We start from the raw sequence: 12,066 nt of genomic DNA on the forward strand, positions 1-12,066 counted from the left end.
TAGAGTAGTGAGAAGTGGTTAGATCATATATTCTAAACACAGAGCCAACAGAATTTGCTATTAAATTGTGTGAGCAAAAGAAAAAGGAACAGAAGATGATTTCAAGGGTTTTTTTATGTTCAGCATCTCAATGACTAAATGAGGATGGGGAAAATAATAATATTAGAAACTATTTTTGACAAGTTAACTTTCAGATACCTAATCCAAGATACAGATTAGGAAAGCCAGATATACAAGTCTAGTGAACAGGGATTAGCTCTGGATTGAAGATATGAATATTGATGTTAATTAAAGGCACTTGGATAAGATCAACTGAAAAATGAATATAAAAAAAGAAGTTCAAGGACTGATGCCCTGAGTTACTCTGTTAGTAGTTAAGAAGAGGAGGAGGATACTGCAAAGGAAATTGAGGTTGGGAGAGTAAGGAGAATGGTGTTCAAGAGTTAAATGAGAAAAGAATTTAAAGGAGGGAGTGAACAGTCAATGTGTAAAAAGCTGTGGAAGGGTCAAGCAAAATGAAGACTGAGAATTGATCACTGGATTTGACAGTCTATACTCCAAGAGGGATGCTTTAATGAGAGGTATTATGCTGAGTATGTATGCTGATGCGAATATTCCAGTACAGAGGGAAAGACAGATAATGCAATGAAGAGGGAATTTCAGAACTCTCTGAAAAGTCAAAAATGAGGATTTAGTACAAAAGTGATGGGTGAGATTTAAGAACACAAACAGATTATTTAACAGGATGGGAGACGGAATAAGACCATCAATTGAGAATGAGGGCCAGGAAACAGGTATTGGAAATTTAACATGCAGCTTTGGAGCCAATATGGAGGAGGCAGAGTTGCAATTAACCAAGGTTGGATCTTACCATTGCAGTGACAGAGGAGCAAGCAAGTTAAGACTATGAAAGGTATTGTTTAAAGTTATGGGCCAAGGAATTTGAGCAAGGCAAGGAGGGAAGTGGGAACACGAAAGAAGTGACAGATAGTAAAAAGTTGGGCTGGAGGTCTTTAGAGGGTAAAAGAAAAATTGTTATAGAGGAGAGGAGTCGTAAAGAAGGGAAGTGTTCGTCACTTTGAAATGCTTGCAACCGAGATTTTCTAAGTGACATACTCAATGATAATGAGGTCTTCTTTTAAAAAAAAATTTTATTTATTTATTTGGTTGTAGGAGGCCTGGCGTGCTGTGATTCATGGGGTTGCAAAGAGTCGTACACGACTGAGCGACTGAACTGAAGTCTTAGTTGTAGCATGCGTGATCTAGTTCTCTGACCAAGGATTGAACCTGGGCCCCCAGCATTGGGAGCATGGAGTCTTAGCCACCAGACCCTAATGAGGGAAGTCCCTAATGAGGTCTTACTATAACCATTTAAGCAGGTCACTCAAGTGAAAGAAAAAAATAAGACTCCTAGAGGTAAGGATAGGGCTTCCCTCGTGGCTCAGAGGTTAAAGCGTCTACCTCCAATGCAGGAGACCCGGGTTCGATCCCTGGGTCAGGAAGATCCCCTGGAGAAGGAAACGGTAACCCACTCCAGTATTCTTGCCTGGAGAATCCCATGGACGGAGAAGTCTGGTAGGCTACAGTCCACGGGGTCGCAAAGAGTCGGACACGACTGAGCGACAGAATAGAACGGAACGGACAGGTAAGGATAATCAAAGAACTAAGAGGTCAAGATTTTGGAAGGATCACATCAAGAGACTGAAAATCTCAAAGAATGATTACATGAATAGTGGACAAAGAAAAGATAGTAAACCTTGGTTTAAATCATCAGTGTAAATGGTGGTTCAAATCATCTGTGAGCAGATGTATATGACTAGATGCATAAGATGTATATGACTAGACATGAGAGGGAGTAGAAACACTGTCAGTCTGATGACAGGTACATTTTTTAAAGATAGAAGTTACAATCATCCATAAATATCAATAATAAGCAAGGAAGACATCAACTCCACTTGGTCCCAAGGTAAACAGGATGTGATAGATAAAAATTCCACTTTTTTGAGGGCTACAGAAAAAACAGTATTCTTGGGGGAATGTCAGATTTCTGTGAGAGAAAAAAGATGAGATAAACCATCACAGAAGAGCTTGAGGATAAAGGAAATTTTGGTGATCACGAACTGGGAGTTCCAAAGAGCAGAGTGAAAGAAATGGGGAGATCATAGATAAACAGGAGTTTAGAACAGATCAGAAATAAACCAAAGTCAAACAGAGATAAGGAAATAAGTGACAGTGATCTGGAAGGCTTGGATTTTTTGTAGCAATTAAGATGAAAGGAAAGCAAAGTATAAAATTAGTTCTGATGGCAAGCTTGGTAAAAGGTGGTGTGTGCATGCTAGTTGGTTCAAATGTTTGACTCCTTGTGACCCCATGGACCACAACCCGCCAAGCTCCTCACTCAGTCCATGGGATCTTCCAGGCAAGAATACTGGAGGAGGTTGCCATTTCCTCCTCCAAGGGATTGATCTTCCCAAGCTAGGGATCAAACCTGCGTTTCCTGTGGCTCCTGCATTGGCAGGGGCATTCTTTATCACTGAGCCACCTGGGAATCCCAGTAAAAGGTGGATAATCAGTTAAATTTTAGTTGTCTAGTTGTGATTGATTTAGCATTTGCAGAAGTGAGTACTGGGAAGGAAGGCAAGATCAGGGAACTGGCAGGCTTACCAAGAATTTGAAGTGCTCATTGGGGCTCTTCCCTTAAATTCTGCAACTGAGGATTTAAAAGTGTACAGAATGTCTGAATGAACTGCACTATCCTAGGTACCGTAATTCCTAATTATCTACTTTGAATTTTAAGACTATTAAAACTAAGCAATAAAAAATAAAATAATAAAAATAATAGCTGCCAGGCACTGTACTAAATATGTTATATACATTTAACTGTTTAATCAGTTAACTCAATGAAGTTGATGTTATTGTCTTCATTTTGGGGACAGTATATCCAATGCTCCTAAAACTTAAATCTTTTCTACTCCAGAATGTACCTGTTTAGGATAAATAGTATGCTTTTATACAAATCAACCTATTTTTCTGGTATCTGAACAGTGGGCATCTAAATGAACAGTGGTTTCTTATATTTTAATTTAGGACAGAGTTTTTTTCCTCTAAAAAGCAGATTATTCAATTCATGTGGCTAATATTCACTTCTGTTAAAATTTTATTGTTCTGCTTCAATTATGGTAAATCATTATATCTGTTTCATTTACTCCTAGGAAGAGAATTTTGCTGTCTTCAGCTTAATTTGGCAGGTCAATTGTCTGGGGAAGGTAGGAAATTCTTTTTGAACATTTCTAATGATCCACATTAGGGATTCTGAAGTAATTCAAAATATGGGAACAGTTGCTAAATATACATTTGAAGTGATCTACCACATTACAGCTGTTCAAAGCTTACACGGCTACAATTTTCATTAATAAACACTGACATCACCAAGTAGATAAAAGCTTTTACTTCGGAAATAATCAAGTAGCAAAGTCTAGAAGTACTATGCCAGAATTCTTTAAATCCTTGCTGAATATAAAAACTGGTCCTGGATAGGAACAGAGTTGCATACACTAAATAGGACAGGGCAAACAGACATCAAAGGATCGTAAATACAATATCACAAAGAAGGCTGAGATGAGGAACTGAGGAGGGCTCGACAATGAGTATCCCACATTTTCTATAATGACTAATCAAAATTAAGAACACAAGTAGTATTGGAGCTCAAAATAGAAAAACTTACACCAAGTAAAATAATGCACAAGAAACTCAGCTTAACATTAAAAAAATTCACAATGTAAATTTTTGGGATACAGCCAAATGACAGACATTAGTGACAATTTACAAACTGTATGGTTATCATCACTGTGCAAAGATTCAAAGGGGTGAGGAAATGATGGGGGGTTTGTGTAGCCTGAAGAAAATCTGAAGAGGAGAAGAAAAGGGAAGTGAGGAAGGAGAAGAAAAGGGAAGTGAGGAAGAGATGGGCTACAGTGAAGAATCAAACGCACTTATGATGGCAATAGAGTGAATCCAATAAAGATAAGTACCCAAGAGGTTTCAGATTAGGCTTCATATTTTGGAAGGCCATGAGATAACAAGGTGTTAGGTGAGAGAAATGAAAACTAATTAATCAGTCAATTCCATAAACATGTACTGAGCACCAACTTCACGGCAAGCCCCATCTGAGAAGCTGAGGGAGAGTCTTGGAGAAGTCTATAATCACCTGGCTTTCCTAACATTTAAAAAATATTAATGATTTTTCTACTAAGTTCCACATGCTACAGTAGAATCTGACACAAAATCATAGTTGTAAACACAAATATCTTAAACAGATGAGCAATTTAAGTGAATATATAAGTTTTCTATTTATAGAGGACATTTGATGGGATTGATATTAAATCAGAGTAATTACTTTCAAATTAGTAAAACTGCATTTAATAACAACTCTCTAGAATGCTAGAAGTACCATACATCATAGTTATAAGGAATTAAAATCAAAGTTAATCTTCCTATCAAATCTTAGAAAACAATATTTCTGACAATAGTGAAACAAGAGACCTGGTAATTACTGTTACTATTTATAATGATAGAACAAAACATTATCATACATATCATACATATAATGATAGAACAAAACATTATATCATACATATAATGATAGAACAAAACATTATCATACATATATATATAGACCTGGTAATTACTGTTACTATTTATAATGATAGAACAAAAAATTATCATACATTGAGCGTATATAGCATATGCTCAATAAATTACAAAATTTCATTAATCTACTTTGTTTTTAACAATATAAAAATTCTCTGGTGCTAAAAAATAAAACTTCTAGACATGAGTCAGTAAATGAAACATAAAAATGTATTATAGGATTAACTAACATCTAAATAGGTCTCACATTCGTTCTCAGTCCTATTACATTTCATCTTGTAAAATGAATTTCAGTGAGTTACAACAAAAGATTTTGACATATAAAATATCCAACTCATCAGTGAGGAAAACAACACAGAATGAAAACTGATATGTTGGTACTCCAGAGCTGGAGAAATAAAAGCTAAAACTCTGACCTAAAGTCTATATTTACAGATACGAAATACAAAGGTAATGAAAAAGACAAAATAAGTAACAGAAAAAGGGCTGAAAGAAATAAAAATAAGTCATTTGTCAGTATACATAAGTGATATGAATCAAATGGGAGGAAGATAAAATTTTAAATAGCTTTGTAGGACCAACTAGAGTTTTCATTAAAATCCTGACTATTTTAGTGCAATGCAATAGTAACTTTATGGCCCAACTCCTAGGTAACTGATGTAATTGTGTGTTTTCAATAGCTTTATTAGGTAAACTATTTGGTTGTGTTTGTATGTTATCTTATAAGATGAACTATATATCAATGGTTGTGTCTGCATATACACATATGGTAGTGTGTATTTGAAGTTTTTAACATAACTTTCTCATTGACAATGGAAATATCACTTAATAGTAATCCACAAGGAATAATAATGCCTACCTAGCTTTAGCCCCTGTGTCCCTTTTTGGTATATGTAACTGCAGTTAAAATTAAGTTAGTTAAATTCTTGGGGGCAGAAGTCAACCTAAGGGTTAAATGAATCATTGCCTCTTAAGTTTTTATTATAAGTAACTTCACTGCCTACTTATAAACTATTAACGACTCTACCTACTTAAGTAACTTCATCTCTCTCAAAAATGTAAGAAAAACAAGTACAATGTTTTTACTTAAGAAATTTAAGATTTTAAAATAAAAATTATTGAAAGACAATTCTAAAACCAAAACCAAGAAGATTTGACAGTTACTTTATACTTACTGTGCTGCTTCTAATTCTTTTTCTAAAAGATGGTTTTCAATTAAAGGAATTTTTTTTTTAAAAGGCCCTAAGGTATGCGTCTACATTTTAATTTAAATATGATTGATGTCAAAGGACAACAGCATTCTCATCTTGTTTTTAAATTAGACTAATTTTCATTTTACTAGAGTTGAATGAATATCTATTAAAAACATGTTTTAAAATAAAAATATTCCCCAAATCCTCCTTTAATACCAAATAATAGGTATTTCATCAAATTATTAACTTTATATTTTCCTTATATTTTTAATACTCCTCAAAAAGTTGTTTTATATCATCTTTTTAAAATTTGGAGACTTTTAGTGTTTGCTCAGTTCCTTGAACTGTCAACTGAATATATGATAAAATAAACTTATTATCATGTAATTATTCAAATTTACTATCAAATTAACCCTAGGTAATATATTTACAGAAATGGAAGGATTCATTACATCCCTTGAAAAAGACATACTATAATAACTTTAAGATATTAGCATGTACAATAATAGACAACTGTATTCAATTTAATCTATTCTCAAAACACTAGAAAATAAAAATACTTCAAATTATCTTGCTTATTGACTGCAACAATCTCCCTGAGGTTATTTAATGACATATAATAACTAAACAAACAGACATTTTCTTTTGTCAGACATCATACTTTATAGCATTTAACACAGTCTGAAAATTAGGAGACAAACATTAATAAAGCACATTTTAATTTATGTATGAATGGCTTTATATTTTTAGATTAGTCATTCAACAGAATCTGAGACTGTTTTGTTTGGCATTACATAAGAGCAAATGGGAAAATATTTTTGTTTCCCCTTTTGTGCTAAAGACCTGCATAGATGGACTGAAAACACACATTTCTGCGCACCCAGGGTTTCAGTACATAAGATTATGTTTTAATAATAAGAAATCTATACTAATACATTTCTGCAAAGCAACATGAACCAAAATATACTGAAAATAATTTCAACAAGTGGTATGTTACCTGGGTGGAGCTGGTGGCTACCGAGATGCAGTCAATAAAGCTGTGTCTTCGAGTGAAAAATGCAACTATCTGCTGCCAGCGTGAAGGTTCTGGCTCAGCTTGCAGTTCATCTGATGAGCCCTTTTTTGCCCAGTGTTTTTGCTTTGGGCCTACCGAGCCATGGCTAGAGCTAGTATTGCCTCCTCGACTGGCGCGTGAGTATAGAAGTGTGTTGTTCCCGAAAATGTAATTCATCTCTGCAGCCCTGCAGGTGGTTGCCAAGCAGTCTTACTTCTCTACCAGCTGCTGAGTGGTGAATGATCGGTAAAAACTGCAGCCAGAATTACAGCAGCATCACTTGTAGATCAGGGAAAATAAAAACCTTGAGAAAGGATGCTCATTTTCTCTGTAATTTCTTCCCATGAAAGAGCTTGCATCTTTCCTCTGTACCTGTTGTTAGCTGTATGATGGCTGAGTTTATATTTGTAGGCAAAAAAGACGGCATAAGGTGGATTTCTTTCTCATGATTATTTTTTCACCAGCGTCTGCAGGAACCAAAAGCTGTTCTTTTGTTAGCTGATAACTAGACGGACTGAAATCCAGGAAGTGAGCTTGATTAGCAGGTAAAGAAGGATGTTATAAACACTGGACTACCAAGACCCTTTGGGGCTGCCTGATTTAATGTACTGGGTGGAGAAACCCTGGATTACCAAGTTCAATCGCAGTCTGAAGTAAAATCCAATGGCATCTTCACTGCTTAAATAAATTATAAATATGAACTGAATTTAAAAATACGAGAAGATTCTCTCTGCCAACACTTCTAATTGTTTAAAATAATTTTACTAAAGGAGTCTTTTTCATTCAGATATAAATTTCTACATCGGGAAGGCACTTACATTAAATAGCACTAAGGTTTTAAAAGGTACCATCTACATTAAACTCTGAGGATCTAATGATACAGAGAAATCCATTTGGAATGTAACCTGATCATTTTATGTAATATACTGGTCTTAAGTGCTTTGATTAATTGAGTTTGATGACAGAAACAGAATAATTAGCAAAATAAGTATTTGGCTTCTGGTACTTTTGTAATAAAAAAAGCATTGTTATCAGCATCATCCTCTCATATATGTTATAAACATTATCAAGTTATGAATTTGTAAAAATACAAAAAGAAATGCTAAATTTTTTATTTTATAGCAATAGAACATATTTGTTCTAATACTACATAAATAATACTCTGGTTCACAAAATAACACTGTTTGTTAAATAAATACTTTCTAACATCTAATATCTAGGTCTGTATTTCTCCACACAGCAGTCCACCTCAGAATAACCTAGGGTGGTTGTTAAAAAAAAAAAATGCAGACTGGTATCCTCTCCCTATCAGAATTTTTAGGGGTAAGGGAGATCTGAGAATTTTCATTTTTAAATAGCCCCCTAAATAAGCACCCTTAAGTTTGAGAACCACAAACTCCTAAATCTGTTCTAATACTGTGCTGCTGCTGCTAAGTCACTTCAGTCGTGTCCGACTCTGTGCGACCCCATAGACGGAAGCCCACCAGGCTCCCCCGTCCCTGGGATTCTCCAGGCAAGAACACTGGAGTGGGTTGCCATTTCCTTCTCCAATACTGTGCTACATTAGTATATAACACAATATATTACCATTATAAACAATATGTGAATAAAAACGGTACTTCAAAATTTACCAGTAGTTGAATGACTCAATTTTAAAGTTGATATAACCGTATCATAATTCCCAACCTCAGCCATGAATATTTTTTTTCAGATGCAGATCTACAAAATCTTGCTTACTTTTGCTTACTGGCACCAACTAAATGCAGCCTACTGGGATGTAGCATTGGCAAACCACAACCTCTAGGTCTACTACAAATCCTGATTTGGCAAGAAAAGATGCAAACACTGTCTCTATGATCCACCTCTAAGATACAAACACATGCCCCAAAAGGGTTGAGAGTCATGTGGGACTGCTGGAAGTAATACGTTTTATGACAGATTATAGCAGAGTTTGCTTCCTCCCAAGGACTCTACAAACAGTTGCTGGCAGTTTTACGGCCATATACAGATTGGTCTTATCTATTTGGCAGTAGGGGAATAGAGCAAACACTAAGGGTAGACAAAGAACTAAGAATACTCTCTAAAGAAAAAAAACAAACTAAAAATAAAAAGTCTTACCATGGACCAGGTACTGATCAGTGTGGTTTATACAAATGCTCTAGTAATTGGCTGTGTGCTCAGACAAGTGAGACTCCTTGTGACCACATGGACTATAGCCTACCAGGCTCCTGTCCATGGAATTTTTCAGGCAAGAATACTAGAGTGGATTGCCATTTTCTTCCTTCAGGGGATCTTCCCAATCTCCAGGGATTAAATTTGTGTCTCTTGTGTCTCCTGCAGTGGCAGGCAGATTCTTTACCACTATCGCCCCCTGGAAACCCAATTAGTGTGGTTTATACAAATGCTCTAGTAATTGGTTTGGCCCCTAAATGTGTGTCTTGACCCATATATGATGGAAAACTAGGGTGGAAACCTAGATTTTATATAGATTCTGTTACCCTGAATTGGTAAAGACAAGGATATTGAAAACAAATGTTGAATGCAAATATCCTACCTAAGTTGAAAACAGTATCAACAACACCCAGTCATTCATATACAATAATTTCTTATGCTAGACAGCCAAAGACTTGGGAACAATTAAAAGCTAACAGAATACTCCATCCCATACACGGAATGAGAAATACTTTTCAATTTAAAAATTTCCTATGCAAACCCAATGACATAAAAAAAAAAAAAAACTGAGTTTTGAGACAGGTTTCTTTATGAATATGTCCCATTACCTAGCTACAGAAATTTAGGGTCATCTCGTCGATTGCCCATAGTCAACACCCGCACACAAAATCATGCATGTACCTAACTCACAATTGGTTTCATACAATCTGACTGGGAAGCAGAAGGCACCCAAGTCCTCACTGATCTCTGCTTTAAAATAACCCTACCCATGTGGCAAAGCTGAAAGATACTCTATTCCATTAAAACAAAATTTTAATTATAGAACTTGCAAAGTCTCTTTAAAATAGTATATTTTAAAAAATACCACACAATGTTTAAATCACCGAAGAGAACACTATTAAGATTTTAATATAATATATGAAGAATTAACATTTTATTTTTGCAGTCAGATTCTCTACTACTGAGCTATACTCCACACCTAATATTCTTTTTTTCTGTATAGCTTAATCTTTCTTTTTCAAAGAACGATAATATTATCTACAGCAGAACTCTAAACAAGAGGAGGCTTCCCAGGTGGCGTAGTGGTAAAGAATCCACCTGCCAACGCAGGAAAGTTCGACCTCTGGGTTGGGAAAATCCCCTAGAGGAGGAAATGGCAACATACTCCAGTATTCTTGCATGGAAAATTCCATGGACAGAGGAGCCTAGAGGGCTAGTCCATAGGGTTGCAAACAGTTGGAGACAACTGAGTGTGCACACGTACGTGCACACACACACACATACACAGTAGCAGAAAGCATAATTAAACAAAGCATATCCATTTAGTGGATTTTTACATACTTTAAATATGATAATGAAAAACTTATGACTGTGAGAAGTGTTTATTTTATAACATTAAACGGTAAGGACAGTTCAAAAATTTACACAGGATAGGCCCTCAAATACTTGTATACATTTCCAAACTCGCAAATAAACCCAGAAGACTTTAAGATATAGTAACAAAGGCAATGATTAAATAATCTTGGTGAAAATTTTTAAAAGGTTGAAGCATGAGAGGAAAAACAATACTGAACCTCTAAAATACTAGAAAAAAAAAATTACTAAGTAACCACAAAGTCAACAATACTATAAATCCAACATAACATTTTCCTTACCTTTTTATCTTTATAATATGGCTTACTAAATTTTAAAACATGCAGCTGTGCTAAGTTAAGAAAAGATAAGTTTGATAACATAGATTTGTTATTTACCTGATCATTTATACACAAATTCCTTCTGTATGAGCGCCATCTAGTGGTCATATTGTATGCACACTGTGTGCTCATCTTATACACCAGTGTCATCCAAGAAAGATAAAATTCAACAGTATTTTAAAATGCTCTGGAGTTGTGAAAACAAAGTTCATTTCAAAAAGTACTCAGTATGCACTCAAAGTGGGAAAGATTCTATTCCTGTACTAAAGTAGTTCAACAGGCACATGTTTGCTTATATCCATTCTTCTGCTACCCCTGTTTCTCACAATATTAAAAAAACTACCAACTGCTGTTGGTGATTTCATTTGATAGTATTAGTTGCTGCTGCTGCTGCTAAGTCACTTCAGTCGTGTCCGACTCTGTGCGACCCCATAGATGGCAGCCCACCAGGCTCCCCCACCCCTGGGATTCTCCAGGCAAGAACACTGGAGTGGATTGCCATTTCCTTCTCCAATGTGTGAAAGTGAAAAGTGAAAGTGAAGTCGCTCAGTCATGTCTGACTCGTAGCGACCCCACGGACTGCAGCCTACCAGGCTCCTCACTCCATGGGATTTTCTAGGCAAGAGTACTGGAGTGACTTGCCATTGCATTCTCCGGATAGTATTAGTACTACTGGATTAAATGCTTCCAGGATAGAAGATACACTTATTTAAAATAATTATCTGTTCACATACCCTGTTCTGTCTTCAAGTCCCTCAACTACATTTACTTTGCACATAAAAAATAATTTTCCTTGTCACTGAAGACAAAGTCAAAACATGAACTCTTTTATTTATCCAATGACCACTGTAACATCTTATACTAAGCCATCTCACCCTTGTCACTCCATCTAGGTTTAAATCTATTTTGAAAAAGGCTGAGATTTTATTTGTTCAGCTTACAGTTCTGGCCATTTTTCCTAATTCTTAGATCATTTTCAGTTTAAAGTATCTTAAACATTGTTCTTATATATCATATGACTATATTTAGAATGTTTAAAATCTAACCTTTAAGATTCTCATGTACCACAAAAATCTACCCACTATGTACGTATCCTTCAGGTTAGGATTTATCAACATTATGTCGCCAACATCTTTCCTGAAACTGTTTAGCACTGACAAGAAACTTCCAGTTTCTTTTAGAGTCCTAAATCACAATTACTTTTTAAAAATAATCACTTTTGTTTTTTGCCACACCAAATGGCATCTTAGTTCCCCAAGCAGGGATTAAACCTGTGCCACCTGCAGTGGAAGCACAGTCTAAA

The 12,066-nt window shown here is 35.5% G+C and overlaps 1 protein-coding gene across 8 annotated transcripts in view; it reads right to left on the bottom strand.

Annotated features, from left to right (window-relative positions):
• Positions 1-12,066, bottom strand: part of DLG1 (discs large MAGUK scaffold protein 1) — a 287,420-nt gene that overhangs the window by 171,318 nt on the left and 104,036 nt on the right. Inside the window, exon 1 of one of the 8 annotated variants that reach the window (XM_088838003.1) lies at positions 6,841-7,912. The exons of the other annotated variants lie outside the window; for them this stretch is intronic. Coding sequence (XP_088694129.1) covers positions 6,841-7,074 — 234 coding nt within the window. The 5' untranslated portion in view covers positions 7,075-7,912. Of the gene's footprint in view, positions 1-6,840; positions 7,913-12,066 lie in introns of those variants that run through there. 8 annotated transcript variants of the gene reach the window in all.

The sequence above is a fragment of the Moschus berezovskii genome, chromosome 1 (genome assembly GCF_049115385.1).
Source record: "Moschus berezovskii isolate FMDL1 chromosome 1, NW_MosBer_1.0, whole genome shotgun sequence".
Classification (NCBI taxonomy): domain Eukaryota; kingdom Metazoa; phylum Chordata; class Mammalia; order Artiodactyla; family Moschidae; genus Moschus; species Moschus berezovskii.